The sequence below is a fragment of the Equus caballus genome, chromosome 8, assembly GCF_041296265.1.
Source record: "Equus caballus isolate H_3958 breed thoroughbred chromosome 8, TB-T2T, whole genome shotgun sequence".
NCBI classification, from domain to species: domain Eukaryota; kingdom Metazoa; phylum Chordata; class Mammalia; order Perissodactyla; family Equidae; genus Equus; species Equus caballus.
In genome coordinates this window covers 47,360,267-47,379,875 of record NC_091691.1, presented here as the reverse complement: position 1 = coordinate 47,379,875, position 19,609 = coordinate 47,360,267, and the positions used below count along the sequence as shown (strand labels likewise).

The following is a 19,609-nucleotide window of genomic DNA, read 5'->3' as shown; positions in this document are numbered from 1 at the left end:
ACACAGAATTTTGAATAGTACAAGTTTGTCTTGGACTGTGTCCAAGGGGGTCTAGTTACAAGAACTAATTCATTATAACATATAATGTGATCCTGGAGCAGCTCTGAAGAATATGTTAGATGGAGGCTCTAGTCAAGTAGATTAAAAATAGAATAGCCACTTCTGTGCTTTAATTAAGTAAATATCATATTTGTTTGCATAATGATAGAAACTTAGTTTAGAGAAAACAAGGAAAAAATAGGTACAAATTACAAAATCTGATTAAAAATATATCATCTTTTCATTTAACTTGAATTATATTAGAATAATTATCTGAGTTTAAAAAGCAACTCTTAGAAGGAGGTTAAATTAGCTAATGAATTGATAAGGATGAAATAGGGAAATTGGATTAAAGAGGGCTTAAAAATAAAAAAAAGTGGGGACACACACTGCTGAACAAAGCCCAATAATAATAGATCCTATTTTCAAAAGGAGTTATCAAATATACTCAGATCTTCACTAAACTAGTGCAGATCACAATCAACTTGATACCAACACTCCCTTTCTTGGACTTGAAGCTGAGTAGATCATAAATCTCTGTTAAATAAATTTCTTACAACCACCAATTTCTAAAATAAATGAAAAAATAAGTTTGTTCTTTCTATACAATTCTGTAGTTGGGCTAGAGGATTTGTAAAGCCCCTTGGAATGTTACAGAAATAACAACAATATAATGCTATTACCTGACATTTTAAATTTATGTCAATCAAATAAGATACGTAAAAGAACTTAACAAATTGTAATTTAATCCCTTCTATAATTATAAATCTCAATTCAACAATTAGCAATTCAACAATTTCATTACAATTATTAACTTTAGCAATTGAAGAGATCTCTCTGATTAGCTGTAGCTCTTAAATCTATTTACTATTAACAAGTTTCTTATACTATTTGAATATATATCTAATCATTCAGTCCTATCAACAATCGTGTGAAATACCCAAGGTATATATTATTATCTTCATATCACTGATAAACAACTGAGGCACAAAGAAGTTGAATTACTTACTCAACAGGATTATAATTAAAAATTAGAATTCATTTAACAAATTAGGTAGAGCTGCTACTGATTTCCCACTATCAACCTATACAGATACATTACTATATACCTACGGTGTCCAGAATTCACAGTGATTCCCCCCAGCAGAACCTTTGCACATGCCTGGAAAGGCTTCTACTTTTTTGCTCCCAATAGGCAAGCTGCTTCAAACTTCTATGAAGTCTTCTTCAAAAAATTTCACATATATTATTTCATTCTGACAGCAACCCTGGGCACAGTAAGTATGAGTATTCTCATTTTTCAGTTGGGAAAATAAGACTTGTCTAGGAATCATGCAGATAATCAGAGACAGGGCCAGAGCTTAAACCCTGGCCCTGGCTCCCAGTTTAAGACCTGCGTAGTACCACAGGCTGGGAATATGGCTATATGCCATCAATGATTATATAAGATGGCCACAATCTTTTGGAGCACTACCTTCTCTGGTCCTTTCTGAGATTACAATATAATGCAAGGCCCTTCAATATATTTAGTTTTAAACTTACATTAAGAATCTACCATTCTGAGAAAACAAGTATAACACTTTTGCTAGCTCCATTAGAAGTTAATTTATATTCATCTCTCAAATGTCTACACCTATTGTAAGGCAAGTAAAAGAGCATATGTGCCATAATAACTAAGAAATACAATTATTAATGCAAAAAGGTTGAAAAAATGAACTGAGACTGGTCCATATAATAGGCACTTCACTCCAACGCTGACAGAGGGAGCCCAGTTTATTTTCCTCTTCTCAATTGTGAGACTTAAATCGCTGCCAAATTTAAAAGTCCTTTTAGTAACCTCATATAATGTAAAGCTTTCTGAAGTAAATAGGAAAATGTACTGGGACTACAAATTCGCCTTTAGGTAATAACTTTTTATCAAAATTCAGAAACTTTGGTTATTTTATCAAAAACATTTTTTAAATTAAAAATAAAGCATAGAATAAGTTTTATATAGTCTATTATTCAAAAATAGCATGTTATAAAATAGCATGGTGTACTGAAAAGAGCATAGATATAGGATTTATAACCAGGAGACCAAGTTTGGAGTCTTCGGTCAACTTACCTACTAGTTTGTACATATAATGCGAGTCAGACCACCTAATTTCTTACCCTCTGTGAAAAGATGAAAAGTGTACCTGTTATACCTTCATGACAGTTACTTCTACGTTGAAATAGAGAATACTTACATCCAAAGAAGGAAAAGTACTTTGTATCTTACCATTGCTAATTGTTCTTGAATCCATTTTCTATTAATATTAAATCAGTTCTCGACTCATAGGAATTTTAGAGAACAATTTACCAAAAAATGCAGTTCTTTTATGACTTATCTATACCACAATATTCTTTAAAAATAGTTTAGATAGGGCTGTACATAGCTGAGGAGGAAATATTCCTGAGTACAAAAGGTCATTGAAATCTTCCCTTTTTGGAGCTGGCCCTGTGGCCTAGTGGTTAAGTTTGGCATTCGGCATGTTCCACTTTGGTGGCCCAGGTTTGGTTCCAGGGTGCGGACCTACACCACATCCTTTCTTATTAGTTTACATTTCAAATTCCTTAAAGCCTCTGACTATATGATTTTATCATCCAAATCAGGACATTTTTGAGAGGAAATAGGAGCACTATTAATAATTAAGCCAGAATAATAGATGTTAACCAGAACTGTTGCTGGTAGGCCAGGGCATAGGGTCACTTTATACAAGAAGTGTACTAGATTTGAGAAGAGGAAGTCTATCTGTGTCAGTTTTAGTATCCTAAATAGTTCACAAAAACAAATTGTCACCAATGCTTCAGTTAATAGAATCCAAGCGTCAGTGACTTGTTCCTACAATTAACCCTTCATAATATTTTCCATTTACATTACTGTAAATAAATATTGTTCCCACAGCTTCCATCATGGTGGCACTATACATACGTACATAGGACAATGAAGTATATACTATATTTACTGGATAAAAAGGTAAAGATTAGTTTTTCAAGACTCCCAAAACAAAATCCACTTTTCTACTCTACAGTCTTAGTGATCACTCTTAAATTCTTTTATCATCTCTACAGCAGTTAAGCTGAGAGGTTCTTATAAACGCCAGTAAAAGACAAGGCATAAGGCCCTAACTATCTAGCAAAATTCCTTCATAAACCTATGTGCATAGGTAAGAAATACTGCCTAAGCAGCCAATGTACTATAAATGATTGACCTGGAAGAAAAAGATGCCCCTTTCCATCAATAATAAATCATTTTGCAATAACAGATTATTAACATTCTTGATCAGCCCACCATCATTTAAACCTAGTCAACTAGGCAAGTATATGGTAACTAGATAGGAATCTTTATCAAGCATAAACAGAGAGTTCCTAAATTGGGCAAATTATATATCTAATAAAACTTTGCCCATTACTGACGTGAAATGAAGTAGCTAAGTGAATGATATTTAAACACACAAACAAAAAACTACTTTAATAGTTTATAAAGGGAAATGAAGAAGGTATATGCAGCCATAGTAAAAATTAAAATAAAGCTTCTTTATCTAAATTGGAAGTTGGCCAGACTATACGAGGCTAATTTTTCTAATTGAAAAACAATGCATAATCTTTAATGTCTGTTATAAGCACTTTAATGACCACCTAAGACTGTCAAAATAAAAACTGATATGACACCCTCCATGAATATTAAATATATCTTTTAAAGCAATTATAAAACTGCTCAACATAACTGGAATCTTGGCATCATCAACTCATACCATAAACAAAACATTTTGGCACTTGGGGCAAGATCACTAACTGATGTATATTCCTGCCCCCAAACAACACTTACTAATTACTGTAAACAACTTAAAAAATTAAATCAAGTGTTCAAGTTGACATAAATGTTGACAGTTGACACAATTTTCTTTTGTGTTAAAGTTTCTCCTCCCTCTTATCTCTCAAACAGCCTTTTGTCTTATTCTTAAAATAGTTCTGACTGTAAGTATACAGCTCATGCCAGTTTACTAGTATTGTGTGTTAATATTAGAGGTGCCGGATAATACTGTGTAAATAATCATAATGAGCCTAATCATTTACTTTTAAATTTTTGCCTGGGGATAGAGGCCCTCAGTCTGGTGGGGAGGGCAATGGGTTGATGTGGGGAGTGGGAGAGAGGTGGGAAATGCACAGCACAAAGCAGAAATAGCCTTAGATGAGGAATCAGATTTCCGTGTCCTAGTCCCAGCTCCATCCTGGTTCTTCAGGTAAATCATGTAACCTCATTTGTTCATTCAACACTCATTGTTCATTATATATGCTAGGCCTGTGCTGTCCAATACAGTAGCCACTAGCCACATGTGGCTTTGAGCACCTAAAATGGAGTTAATCCAAATTTTGAGATATGCTGTAAAGGTAAAATACACATCAGATTTTGAAGACTCAGTATGAAGAAAAAGAACAGTAAGAAGTCTCATTAGTAAATTTTTATATTGATTACATGTTGAAATGATAATATTTTATATAAATTGGGTTAAATAAAATGTATTAAATTTATTTCACCTGTTTCTTTTTACTTTTTTTTTTTTAAGATTTTATTTTATTTCCTTTTTTCTCCCCAAAGCCACCAGTACATAGTTGTATATTCTTTGTTGTGGGTCCTTCTAGTTGTGGTATGTGGGACGCTGCCTCAGCGTGGTCTGATGAGCAGTGCCATGTCCGCGCCCAGGATTCGAACCAACGAAACACTGGGTCGCCTGCAGCGGAGCGCGCGAACTTAACCACTCGGCCACGGGGCCAGCCCCTCTTTTTACTTTTTTAATGTGGCTACTAGAAAATTTTAAATTATATATGTGGCTTTATTGGATACTGCTGTGCTAAGACTCTGTAGTAAGAACTTGAAATACTGGGAAGAATAAAGACAGCACAATCTCTGCTTTCAAGGAAGCCCCCACAGCCTAGTTCAGGAAGATAAAAGATATAAAAATAATTACAATATAATGGTGTTAAATGCAGTGATAAAGATACATATAAACGGGTATGGGAGAATGGGGAGTGCTATTTGCGGAAGAGGGTAGGAAGGAGGGGTGAAGAGAGACTGTTAGGTCAGTCTCCTGGAAGCAGCACTACCTCAGCTGAGTCTTAAAGGATAAGCAAAAAGGTGAAATATAAAGGATCTGGGTGGAGGTAATTCCAAGAGAAGAGAACTGAATGAGCCAATACAAAGAAATAGCAAAGGGGAGGAGGGAGGAACAAAATCCTGTTTTAGAGGGAAAGGGTGAGGTGGAGGGTTGAGAGTGTGCAAGGCTAAGAAGGGCTTCAGTGACACTTTAAAGGGACTGAATTTTAACCTTCAGGCAATGGAGAGCCACAGAAGAGTTTTAAGCAAGGGTGTGTCAGGATCAGAAGTAATGGTTTAGAACTCTGGCAGCTGTGCGGCAACTGTATTACAGTGAGCAAGACAGGAAGCAAGGAGGCTGGAGTCTAGGTAAGAAATATCAGGGCTTAAACTAGGGCAATAAGAGGGAGGATGGAAAGAAAAGCTCTGATTCAAAACCTAGCTTAGGAAGTAACATCAGTAGAATACAGTGGCTGACTTGTCCTGACTCCAAGGAAAGGAGTTTGATTTTATTCTATTAGGTGATGGGAAGACCCTGGAACGTTTTGAGCAGGGGAACATCATGTTCTGATTTAGGTTTTAAAGGATCACTTTGGCTGCTTTTGGAGAATACACTGTAAGGGGAAAAGAGCAGAAGTAGAAAGATTATTTTTTAAAAAAACAAAAACGGAGGCTATTGCTGCAGAAGAGATTTGAGATGACGATGGCTTGGCCCAGTATGGATGCACAAGAGGTGGTAAGAAGCAACTGGAGTCGGGTTGCCTTTTTACCTGCAAAATGGTATTGCCTCATTCACAGGGTTGAGAAAGGAAAAGGGAAGTTCAGGAAGATCACACCTGTTGAGCCCAATTGTCTTGTTTAACCAGGAGGCTGGGGTGTCTGCTGAGAGTAAGAATACTATATGGAAGCTTGAGGAAAACAGTGAAGGTTTAGAAGACAGCAAAGGAAACAGAAGGAGCTGAGCAAAGGCTATTTTAAGGATTAATCAATGCCCTACATGAGGTGTGAACTCATGTAATTTTAGTAGTATCAGTCTAACCTGTTATGTGATTATTCTCTTCACAACCCTCAGCTATCTGGCTGTAGAAGTTAAGCAGACTGCAGAATCAACAAAGAGTTTCAGTTGCAAAATGACTTGAGTTAGATGATTTTAAAATCTACATAGTTCCAAAATTCTACAGTTCTAAGAATCATAGAGTTTTTACGGCTACCTCACAATTTTCTTACTGTGGTTAGAAGTCCATAATGTAAAATTTACCACTTTAACCATTTCACCACACAATTTTTAAATTGAGCATCCTAACCAGGGGCCTCCAGCGGGTTATAGGTATGCTGCAACATCCAAATTCCAGCCCTCAAGGTGGCAGCGCTGGGCATGGGGTGGTTGGAGTCAACTTCTGTTGCCTCTGGATGGAAGCAGCCTCATCTTTTTATCACAATATGTAATATGAGTATTCATTTTCTAAGTATTGAACTTTGGGAAGCATTGTTCTAAGCCATAAAATAGGAGAAACCGAGTATTATGAAGAGTTCAAAATAGCTGCTTCTCTTTTCTCACCAATCTTTGGGACACCATAATTCATTCCACCACAAGGGGTTTAAAGCTCCTTAATGTGGGCAAATATCTATGAGTATGCCCATTATTAACACTGTGAAAGTGACCATGATAAAATCTCATAAATAGAATCTAAGAATTTGGAATGGATTCAAAGATTTTCTCCACTTACATAAAAAATAGGAATTCCTCAAGGGATGCCCAATTCATTCATTTATCCACAGAGTACTGACTCTATGGCAGGCACTGGGTTAATTTCTGGAGATAAAAAGTTAAACAAAACATGATTTTGACCTCAAAAAACACAGTCTACTGGGAAGACCAAATTAATTAAATAAATAATCAAAACTGTAATAGTGTAAGACGGGAAGGCATACAGTGCTATAAGAGGATCTGATAGAAGAGTATTAAAACAAGATAAAAAGATCAGTAAACAGCTAGGCAAATAGTGGGGCGTAAGTTTGGTTGAGAGCGCCAGAGGCAACAGCATCTAAAGGCCAAGGAGACACTGATATGCCAGTGAGGCCAGAGGGCAGAAGACCTTTGGAAAGGAACCTGGAAAGGTAGCAGAGGTCGTTCAAAGGGGCTTTCTTCAAACAGTCGGTAAGCCGCTGAAGGGGTTTAAGCGGCATAGCTGTGGGGTGGCTGCATATGGAAAGCAGACCAGGTGAGACAACGGTATCTTGCAATATGGTGGTAGCGATGGGAGAAGGGGATGGATTTGGGAGATATTTGGCAAGTAAAACTGACAGGACTTGGCGATAGACTGGCTGTGGGGGCCAAGGCGGAAGAAGGTGCCAAAGCTGATTCTTTGGATTCTGACTTGCATAAAGGGATCGGACAGCCCAGCCGTTGGCGGAGGCAGAGGAACAGGTTAGGTCATTCTGTTCTGCTAGTTTTCCTTTGCACCGCAGGCACGCTGTTCTTTCAATTTTCTGTTAAATGACAAACTGATTACAGGTTCTTGCCATTTATAACGAAACTCTCCATTTCTATTCTAAACATTTATACAAGCAACTATGCCTCATACGTCGTATTAAAAACGGCATAGTCAATTTTTCACCCATTTTCTTTGAAAAGGTTATGAATTAAATCTCCTCAAATTTGGAAGTGAACGACAGTAGCTACCCCAGGGTAATGGGTCCCGCAGCCCTCTTCTTTCAGGCACCGACGTCCCCGCGGCATGGCCAGAACCCACAGAAACAGCCCGTTCCGTCCAATCACAGGGTAAGCGGCCACTCAGCCCTCAGGATCGGAAACGAGGGGGAAATTACCTTTACATTTTGTATTTACGATTTTCTGAACACTACTTAACTGTTCAAAGTTCATAATCTCATCGTCTGCCTTCCTCTCAGGTCTCATTAGTGTTACAGAAAAGTACTGAACCATGGAACCCACTGCATATATTCTGATTCTAGCCTATTCAGTTTCTTTTCTTCAACTTCATTTGTAGAATTTATAATGCTAAAACGCTTCCTTTGGAAATCAAGATAAACAAGAAAACGTACTAACACTCTGAATGTTAGAAAGAAACAGCCACAGAAAAGGCTGACTTAAAAAATATCACCTAACAGCGTGTTATTGCAACCAGTAATGCTGGCGCTTCTGATCGCTTCTCATTGCAGGTTCGCCAGAAACCTGCCCTTTAACCCCAGCCAAGAGCGCGCCGCCGGGCGTGCGGCCGCCCCTCCCCGCGCCCTCAGGCCGCCGCCTCAGCCGCAGGGAACAGCTCCGAGGCCGGACACCACGTCAGGCCGCCGACGGCCGGCCCCTCAGCGCGTTCGCACTGTCCGCGCGCGGCCGTCCAGGCGCACCGCCCGCCGCCCAGCTGCGGAGTCACACGCGGGGACCTCCCCCCGGCGCCCCGCCCCCGAAGCTCGCACACAGCACCCCCGGCCGCTCTCCGGGGCAGCTCCACAGCCCCGCGCCGGCCGCCCTGCCCGGTGACCACCCCGCGCGGGGGGAAGCCTCGTCCGCCCCGTTCCTCCGCCAGGTCACAGGGGCGCCGTCCGCCCCCGGCGGGAGGAAGGGGCGTGACGTCGCCAGAACTCCCGAGTGACGTCACGCGGGCGCGGGCGGGGCGGGCCGGTAGCCTCCGAGCCCGGCCGGCAGCCCTCGGCCCTGCCCCGCCCGCGGAAAGCGCGGGCTGCCCCGAGGGGCCGGCGTTCCCGCCGGGGGTTTGCAGGCTGCGAGGGCAAGAGGAGGAAAGCGAGCGGCCGTTTCTGCGCAGCCCCAGAGCGCGCCGCCTCTCCCCGGGGCTCTTGGGAATCTCGAGGCAATCCTGGAAGGCGTGAGTAAGGACTCTTCTTCCCCCGACCCTGAGCGCCCGGTCGTGACGGCAGCTTCCGGTCTGGAGCTGCGCGCTGACCGGCAGCGTCGGGCCCCCGGGTGGTGTGGCGTGCGGTTCTGGGGCTGAGTCTGAGGAGGTAGGCTGGGGCCGGGCCAGACGCGGCTGCAGGCGGACGGCAGGGAGGGCGAGCGCGCGCTCCGGGCCGCGCGCTGCTCCTCGTCTCCCGCGCGGGCTGAGGACCTGCCTCCCGCGCCGCGCCCCCCGCGCATGCGCCGCCGTGCTGCTCGCCTTGGGAGCGTGCGGGAGAGTGCGGCCGCCGAGCCCGCGGGTGGCCGAAGGTCCTGAGAGGGGTCTCTGGCCTGCTGCCTTGCTCGTAGCGGGCCTGCTCTAATTCCCTGCACAGTTTAGGGCCCCTGAGTGACTCGAGGCGCGGCTCTTGCCTTCCCTGTATGACAAGGCGCGTGATGTGACAGGAGAGAAGGCTTTTGCGAGCACCTTCAGTGTGATGTTTGCACTGCTACCGGAGGCGCAGAAATGCGTGACACTACTGCAGCACTTTGAGCCCAGAATGCCACCTGGCAGGCAAGGTGCACGCTGAGAAATTAAAGCTCAGTGTCGTGCAGCGAATAACGGTTCTCTGCCAAGACACAAGCCAACAGAAAGTGCCGGGCGTGCAGATAGGTTGGACAGGGATTTATAAGACAGAATTTGCAAGTTTAATGTTAATAAACTGTTTCATGTGGGAAAACACAACTTTTTATGCAATCTCCGAATATAGATACATTTCTTGACGCTTATTTTACACTGTTGGTTTTAAACTGTTTAATACTATGCAATTTTACATTATTTTTTCAAGTAATTAAAAGTTTATTTTAAAGTATTTACTTAATAGAAATAGCTAATTTTGGGGGGAGCTACTTAAAAGTTTTTGTAGTTAGTTGGCATTGCAACTTGAGTTCCAGCAGTGACATAGCCGGTCCTAGCAGTGTTAATCTCTTCAGCCTGTTTCTCCAACTCTAAAATGAAATTAATAATAGTAGCTGTTTTATAGAGTTTTTCTGAAGATTAAGAAAATGATTACAAAAAGCTGATCCCTGGTAGGTAGAGCACACTTAATAAATGGTGGTTTTATTGACAATAATGTAGGCCTGTTGATTAATCTCTTAAAGTTAAATAGTAGGATACAAGCCTCTTTGGAAATAAAGCTGTAGTGATGCAATGTACCTAATCCCACTTTTGAAAATTTTATTAAGGAAATAATAAACATACACAAGAGAGAGACACTAGAATTATGAACTGCTTCATATACCCATCCGTTACCCAGCTTCAATAGTTGTCAAAGTTCAGCCCTTTTTGTTTCATCTCCCCACCCCACATCCATTTTTTGTTTCAGCTGGAGTATTTTAAAGCACATCCCAGAGAACATGTCGGTTTTCCTGTAAACACCTCAATATATATCTCTTTAATAGATAAGGGCCTTTTTTTTTTAAACGTGACCACATCATTATTATACCCAAGAAAATTAAAAATAATTACCTAATATTATCGAAAACCCAGTGCATGTTCAGGTTTCTCTGATTGTTTCAAAAAAAGTGTAATCACAATTTTTGAAAAAGTTAATAAAAATATATTTTTATTTTTGTGGTGCTTTACAGTTTACCAAGTGGCTTCACGTATAATCTTGATTCCTTTAAAAAAGGCGTTGCTATCTTCATCAGAGACCCCAAGAAATGGTTAGCAAGAAACACTGAAATCAGTTCGCACACTTGTTAGCAGCGATAAGGCATTGGCTAAGAGAGAGATGTGAGGTTTAGTAGACTTGTTAATCATTTTACTTTCTTAGTGGTAGCTAGTTAATAATTTCTGTTTAGGAACACGTGCTAAAATACTTATTAATCCACTTGAACTTCTTAGTAGCCTGTTGCTTCCTTCAAGGGCTGCACAAATAATAAACTTACTCACCTTTACTCTGAGAGAGGCACAAGATAGCTTTCCCCTAGTTGCCTTGTTATTAGATATTTCTGTATTCAGAGATCTTTGCTGTGTCTGTAGTTTGCTCACTGATTTCTCCTGTTGTGAGAAAGCTGTTCAGATACTTATGTGTGTTAATATGTCATTCATCTTTCTTTCTCTTTTATAACATGTCTTTGGATGTATATAGATGTGTGTCGATATATGAATGCTTATTAAGTCAAGAATATTTCAGAATGTTATCCAGTTTTTGGTTCAGTGTATTGTTGCACTCCATATCAACTCAAAAGTTAAAAAAGCAATAAATTCTTTTAGAATAGTGAATCAATACTGACTATGAATGATTAGAAACCTCTCTGTATCAGAATCCTTTCAATTTAATGTAATTTAGGTAATTCCCTCTAGGAGGAATAGGAGAAAATTTGCCTGCAAATTTAGCTTAACTGAAGGCCAGATAACTGAAATCAGGACTTTTCTCACCATAATCTTCTTTCCTCAATTCTCACTCCCCCGCCGAATTATCAAAGTGATTGATTATAGGTAAATAAGGAAACTTGAGAACAGCTGGCTGGGCTTGAGGTCATTCTGACTTCAAATTGCATAAAGATAAATGCAGAATTCATTTATGTTGCAATCTGTCGTTTCAGGTATTTCAACTGTCCAAAGACAACTTCATACCTATATAATGTAACAGAAAAGGTCAGAAGATATTAGGCAATTAGAAGTGTGGAGTGTATTAAGCAAGATGAGCGTCTCTGGCAGCAGTTCTGGAAGCCCTAGTTCTGCAGATGTATCTAATGACTTTAAGGATCTTTGGACAAAATTAAAGGAGTATCATGATAAAGAAGTACAAGGTAACATCTTTTCTTAAGTTCTTACAGCAGTGTTCTGCTGAGACTATAATAGTCAAAACTAATTTTGCGTAAAGTTCCCAGAGCTCATCTTTAGGGACTCTTACTATTGTAATTTTTTGTGATTCATTTTTATGGTTGAGTTGTTGCTTTTTAACCACAGACAACTACTACAGGATGCAGTTCTTGCGCAATTTGCGGTTGCTTACTTGTGATAATATGTGTGGTATGGTGGAAGGGGCATAGAAATTGTTCACTGAAGACCTAGATTTGTATTCTTTGTTTTGTGAGGAAGATCAGCCCTGAGCTAACATCTGCTGCCAATCCTCCTCTTTTGGCAGAGGAAGACTGGCCCTCATCTAACATCCATGCCCATCTTCCTCTACTTTATATGTGGGACGCCTGCCACAGCATGGCTTGCCAAGCGGTGCCACATCTGCACCCAGGATCTGAACCAGTGAACCCTGGGCCACTGAGAAGCGGAACGTGCGCACTTAACCACTGCGCCACTGGGCTGGCCCTGCCAATCTTCCTCTTTTTGCTCGAGGAAGGTTGTTGCTGAGCTAACTTCTGTGCCCATCTTCCTCCATTTTATGTGGGATACCGCCACAGTGTGGCTTCACGAGCAGTGCTAGGTCCATTCCCGGGACCCAAACCTGTGAACCCCAGGCCGCCGAGGCAGAAGGTGGATTTGTATTATGATTTCATTTATCTACTTGCTCGGTGATCTCAGCCAAGTTACATAACCTCTAAACTTAATTTTCTTCTGTAAAGTTATTTGCAGGATTGTTTGTAGACATAAAAATAGTACCTCAGTCATTCAACAAACCTTTGGGAATCTGCTACCAAGAGATACAAAAGTGAATGGCAGTTTGCCTTCAAACAGCCTGCAGTCTAAGAGTCATGTAAACAGATAATTATAATATAATGAAACGAGCTAAAAGGTTCATATGAAGTGCACTGAGTATACAGAGGCTTGAGCAGTTGTGGTTGAGATGAGTATATAAATATTATTTGTGATTGTGTTAAAATGTACTCTGTGTAAAGGAATTTTCTATTAAAGCTAACCTCGAGATTTGATATTAAGCTGTTATATACTTATCTAATTCTGTGACTTTAATCTTATACATTTTCCCCACGTGTGGGAAATGCTTCATGTTACATTTGTTTCTTGATTACCAATTGCAGCCATAGGTTTAATACTGCAGTGCTTAATAGTTGTCACATTACACTGAAGTGCCATTAAAACATGATCCACCTGAATCTAAGGTATAGTCTGTAGGTCTGTGTTGGAACTTTCCTATGGTAAATTTAGTTTCTGGCAGAACCTCATGATAATGGACTCCTCATTAATTAATGGATTCTGAAATAAGAACCCCAGAAATATCGTTTCAAACCTCTGTGTACTTGGAGACACTTGTTCAAGAAATATTTTGGGGGGCACTTAACTATGTGCCAGACTTTGTGAATAAGAATGAATCAAATATAGTCCTGGGTTTAAGGGATTTTGTAGTGTACCATGTTATCTGGGAATATAAAAGGGAGTCGGGTGAGAGGGGGTTTCTGTCAGACCAGGCTTTACAATTAAGTCTAGGCAGAGAAGATGGTGGGAGGAGGGAGGGACTATTCTGAGTAAAAAGAATAGCATATGCAAAGTTTGGAGATAACTTGATTTTATTCAAGGAACTGTAGACAGTTGAGTATAACTGTAAGAGAGAATGGGTTGGGACATGGGAGGGATTTTTTTTGCCTTTTCTCCTCAAATCCCCCCAGTACATAGTTGTATATTTTAGTCATGGGTTCTTCTAGTTGTGGCTTGTGGGATGCCGCCTCAACATGGCTTGATGAGTGGTGCCATGTCCGTGCCCAGGATTCGACATGGCGAAGCCCTGGGCTGCCGAAGCGGAACACGAGAACTTAACCACTTGGCCACAGGACTGCCCCGTGCGAGATAGGAGTTTAATGGCAAGGTGGAAAGGAGATGATGTTAGAAAGGTAGATATGTCCAGATTATGTAAAACAGTATGTAGTATGCTGAAAGCATGATTATCATCATGCCTTGTCTTTAGGATTAAGTCTAAAGCTTTCATCTTGAGTGCCTACTTCCATTGATTGAAAGTAGGTGGCAGTAGTGCTGTGCTGAGAAAGAGGCCATGTGATAGAGTGGTTAAGTCCAGGAATTCTGAATCTAGGCTGCCAATATTCAAAAGCCATATCCACCACTTGAATAGAGGTGGTGACCTTTGCAAGTTAACTTTATAGTGCCTCAAATTCTGTGTCTATAAAAAAGATACTGATAATAACTACCTCATTTTGTATTAAATAGCTTAATATATGTAAAGCATTTGGAAGAGTGTCTGGCACATAATGAACAATATATGTTTTAGCTGTTGCTATCATTCTGAAGGAGCAACCATTATGTACTATCAATGCCTGCTATGGACCATCCCAGCTAGAGACAATGGGACACTCAAAAAAGTAGTTAACAGAGGTTTCACATACTGATTACTTTTTAATTATCTCCTTTATGACTTTTGAAACTACTGATTTCTAAGAGGAAGCAGAAAGAGAATGACCAAAATAATAAACATGAGAAAGTTTAAATGGTTAGGAAATCTTAGAAAATTCTTACTTTTCATCTCTTTTTGGCAAGGGGGAGGAACGGGGATACTTACTTTTTATAAAAAATTTCATGAAATATACATAACATAAAATTTATCATCTTAACTTTTTTTTTGGTCGGGAAGACTTGCCCTGAGCAAACATCTGTTGCCGATCTTCTTTTTGCTGGGGGAAGATTGTTGCTGAGCTAACGTCTGTGGCAATCCTCCTCTATTTTGCATGTGGGATGCTGCCACAGCATGGCTTGATGCGCAGTGTGTGGGTCCACGCCTGGGATCCGAACCCACAAACACCAGGCTGCTGAACTGGAGTGCGCGAACTTAACCACTAGGCCACTGGGCTGGCACCATCTTAACTATTTTTAAGTGTACAGTTCAGTGGTATTACATCCATTCATAATATTGTGCAACCATCATCACTGTCCCATCTCCATAACTCTTTTCATCTTGTAAAACTGAGATTTTATACTCATTAACAATAACTCCCCATTCACTCCTCCCTCCCCCTGGCAACCACTATTTTACTTTCTGTCTCTCTGCTTCTGACTACTCCAAGTACCTCATATAAGTGGAATCGTACAGTATTTGTCTTTTTGTGACTGGCTCATTTTACTTAGCACAATGTCCTCAAGGTTCTTCCATATTGTAGTATATTGCAGAATTTCCTTCGTTTTTAAGGCTGAATAATAGTTCATTGTATGTATATACCACATTTTGCTTATTCATTCATCTGTTGATGGACTTTTGGGTTGCTTCCCTCTTTTGGCTATTGTGAATAGTGTTGCTGTGAACATGGGTACACAAATATCTCTTCAAGACCCTACTTTCAGTTTTTTTGGGTATATACCAAGAAATGGAATTGATGAATCATATGGTAATTCTATTTTTAATTTTTTGAGGAACAACATACTGTTTTCTAAAAGGCTGCGCCTTTTACATTCCCACCAACAATGCACAAGGTTCCAATTTCTCTACATTCTCACCAAAACTTATTTTTGGCTTTCTTTTCTTTCTTTCTTTCTTTCTTTTTTTTTTTTTTTTTGAGGAAGATCAGCTCTGAGCTAACTACTGCCAATCCTCCTCTTTTTGCTGAGGAAGACTGGCCCTGAGCTAACATCCATGCCCATCTTCCTCTACATTATATGTGGGATGCCTACCACAGCATGGCTTTTGCCAAGCAGTGCCATGTCCACACCCGGAATCCGAACCAGTGAACCCCGGGCCACTGAGAAGTGGAATGTGCGAACTTAACCACTGCACCACCACACCAGCCCCTCTTTTTTTTTCTTAAATAGCGGTAGCCATCCTAGTGGATGTGAGGTAATATCTCATTGTGGTCTTGATTTGCATTTCCCTAATGATTAGTGATGTTGAGCATCTTTTTCTGTGCTTATTAGCCATTTGTGTATCTTTGGAGAAATGTCTATTCAAGTCCTTTGCCTATTTTCGTACCAGGTTTTTGTTGTTGTAGGAGTTCTTTGTATGTTCTAGATATTAACCTCTTATATGTGATTTGCAAATATTTTCTCCCATTCCGTGGATTGCTTTTTCATTCTGTTAATTGTTTCCTTTGATGCATTTAAGTTTTTAATTTTGATATAGTCAAGTTTATCTATTTTGTTGTTGTTGCCTATACTTTTGGTGGTGTATCCAAGAACTCATTGCTAAATCCAATGTCATTAAGCTTTTGCCTTATGTTTCTTCTAAGAGTTTTATAGTTTTAGCTCTTATGTTTAGGTCTTTGATCCATTTTGAGTTAAATTTTGTATATAGTGTAAGGTAAGGATCCAACTTCATTCTTTTGCACGTGAATATTCAGTACTCCCAGCACCATTTATTGAAAAGACTGTCCTTTCCCCATTGACTGGCACCCTTCTCAAAAACCATTTGCTCGTATATGTGACAGTTTATTTCTGGACTCTATTCTATTCCATTGGTCTGTATATCTGTCTGTATTCCAGTACCACACTGTTTTGATTACTGTAATTTTTTATTAAGTTTTGAAATCTGGAAGTATGTGACCTCCAACTTGTTCTTTTTGAAGATTGTTTTGGCTATTCAGAGTCTCTTGAGATTCCATATGGATTTTAGGACAGATTTTTCTCTTTCTGCACAAAACATCACTGGGATTTTGATAGAGATCGTCTCAGATCTTACATCACTTTGAGTAGTATTGACAGCTTAACAATATTAAGTCTTCCAATCTGTGAACATGAGATGTCTTTCCATTTATTTATGTTTTTAATTTCTTTTAGCAACATCTTGCAGTTTCCATTGTACAAGTCTTTCATCTCTTTGCTTAAGCTTATTCCTAAGTATTTTATTCTTTTGGATGCTATTGTAAATGGAATTGTTTCCTTAATTTCCTTTTTAGATTGTTGATTATTAGTATATAGAAACACCACTGATTTATGTGTGTTGACTTTATATCCTGCAACTTTGCTGAAAGTCTCCACTTCTTAATTGTAGTTTTTGAATTCCTAGGTGAGATAAGCATTAGAAACTTCCTAATTTTTTTTATTGTGAAAGTGGGATTTACTTCTCCTACTTCACCTATATCCTTTACTGCTCTATTATGCTCATTCTTTGATAGATTATTCTGATCCTTGTTTCCATTAAAGCTCTCTTTCAGCATATAGGATTGTTGATGCAATCAGAATGCATTAGTGTTCATTTAGAAATCCAGGTATTGGGGCCAGCCCCACGGCAGAGTTAAGTTCGCATGCTCTGCTTGTGGCCCAGGGTTTACCAGTTTGGATCCTGGGTGTGGATCTACGCACCGCTCATCAAGCCATGCTGTGGAGGTGTCCCACATAGAAGAACTGGAATGGCTTACAACTGTGTACTCTGTACTGGGGCTTTGGCAAGAATAAAAAAAAGAGGAAGATTGACAACAGATGTTAGCTCAGGGCCAATCTTCCTCACCCAAAAAAACAAAATAAAACAAAGCACCAAAAAACCAAAAACAGAAACTGCTGCCCAAATGGGTGGCCTCCCTGACAGAGCTAATCCGGATCTTCTGGCTCTCCATCCAGTCTGCTGGTCACCATGCCTGCTGCCCTTGATAAAGGTGCTGCTTCTGTTAAAAAAAAAAAAGAAAGAAATCCAGGTATCGTTGGAGTTATTACTGTTTTGTCTTTTGGGTTTTTTTTGTTTTTTGTTTTTGTTTTTGTGGGTTTTTTTAAAGATTTTTTTTTTTCCTTTTTCTCCCCAAAGCCCCCCAGTACATAGTTGTATATACTTCATTGTGGGTCCTTCTAGTTGTGGCATGTGGGATGCTGCCTCAGCGTGGTTTGATGAGCGGTGCCATGTCCGCACCCAGGGTTCGAACCAATGAAACGCTGGGCCGTCTGTAGCGGAGCGTGCGAACTTAACCACTCGGCCACGGGGCCAGCCCCTTGTCTTTTGTTTTTAACTTAAGCTTTTCTCTAGAAATATCGAAACACAAAGTAACAGTGAAAAGTTCTCTCTCTCCCCCACTACACAAACAAATAACCATTTTTATTATCTTTTGTGAGTGTGTTCTTTTATGTTCTTTTCTAATTTAAAGTTTAAGATTTTTTAATTAGGAAATACTACATAAATACAAAAGTAAAAAAAAATTGTAAAATGAACTCCTGTTTATATATCACGCAGCTTCAACCATTATTAGAACATGGCCAATCCTATTTTACGTATATTCCATGTACTTCTCTGTCCCTCTTCTACTCACTTATTTTGAAGTCTGAAATAATTTCATCTATAAATATTTCAGTATATTCCAGTAGTCTTTTTTAACAAAATAATGCCATTGTCACACTAACAAAACAAATTCTTTAATATCATCTAATACCTATTAGATGATAGAATTCAAATTTCCTCAGTTATCTAAAGTGTCTTTTTATAGTTGGTTTGTTCAAATCCTGTATCTAAGGGACATCTTCATGTTGTGTTTGATTAACATGTCTATTGAGTTTTTTCAGTGTATTAATTTATATTATGAATAAGATTAAGCGCCTTTGCTTATGTGTAAGGGCAAAGATTTGTATTTCTTTTTAATAAACTGTTTATATACTTTATTGACTATTTTCTCGGGTTGTTGACCTTTTTCTTACCAATTTCTAGGAGCTGTTTATATTCAAGGCACATTAGTTACTCCAAATATTAAAAAATTTAGAAATTCAAATTTGTTCTTAGTGGTTAAGGTCTAATTTTATTTTATTTATTTATTTATTTTTTTGAGGAAGATTAGCCCTCAGCTAACTACTGCCAGTACTCCTCTTTTTGCTGAGGAAGCCTGGCCCTGAGCTAACATCCGTGCCCATCTTCCTCTACTTTATATGTGGGATGCCTACCACAGCATGGCGTGCCAAGCGGTGCCATGTCCGCATCCAGGATCCGAACCAGTGAAACCCGGGCCGCCAAGAAGTGGAACATGTGAACTTAACCACTGCACCACTGGGCCGGCCCCCTAAGATTTTATTTTTCCTTTGTCTCCCCAAAGTCCCCTGGTACATAGTTGCATATTTTTAGTTGTGAGTCCTTCTAGTTGTGGCATGTGGGGTGCCACCTCAGCATTGCCTGATGAGCGGTGCCACGTCTGCGCCCAGGATCCGAACCGGTGAAACCCTGGGCTGCCGAAGCAGAGTCGGCGAACTTAACCACTCGGCCAGGGGGCTGGCCCCAAGGTCTAATTTTAAAGTGGCCTATGCTTGTGGTCATATGTTCAGGGACAAATATGAATATTTTACGTTAATTCTGCTCTTCCCTTGACTGCACTGTTTTCTCCCAGAAAATCTGGTGTGAACAGTTGAGGAAGGTTTCTGAGTTTTAGTACTGACTGGGCACTCATTCAATGAGTAATTATTGAATTATATGCCAGGAATGGTAGCAGTTCCCGAGGATGCAGCAGTAAAGAAGACCCATGGGTTTTTTGGACATTGTATTCATTTTCTTTAGAAAAATATTTAGATAATGTAATTATATAATGAAATGATAGCAAAAAAAAAGCCAGACACAAGGCAATCTGTCTTGGTAACGCTCATAGGAGCAGTGTAATCAGCTACATGCACTTCTTTTAAAATTGGGAAGGAATAAACAGTGTCTCCCAACTTCTGTTGAAGAGCAGCAACATCTTCCTTTTGGTTTATTACTGTAACCGCAGCATTAGGTTTACAAATAAGAATA

General features: G+C 39.8%; 1 protein-coding gene across 18 annotated transcripts in view; it reads left to right on the top strand.

Moving 5' to 3' along the window:
• RBBP8 (RB binding protein 8, endonuclease) overlaps positions 1-19,609 on the top strand; it is a 103,661-nt gene that overhangs the window by 7,823 nt on the left and 76,229 nt on the right. For 5 of the 18 annotated variants that reach the window (XM_070220742.1, XM_070220738.1, XM_070220741.1 and 2 more), the window contains exons 1-2: positions 8,862-9,000; positions 11,619-11,825. In XM_070220742.1, coding sequence (XP_070076843.1) covers positions 11,717-11,825 — 109 coding nt within the window. In that variant the 5' untranslated portion in view covers positions 8,862-9,000; positions 11,619-11,716. Of the gene's footprint in view, positions 1-8,770; positions 9,137-11,618; positions 11,826-19,609 lie in introns of those variants that run through there. The other 13 variants (XM_070220743.1, XM_070220739.1, XM_001915082.6 and 10 more) reach the window with 6 other exon arrangements.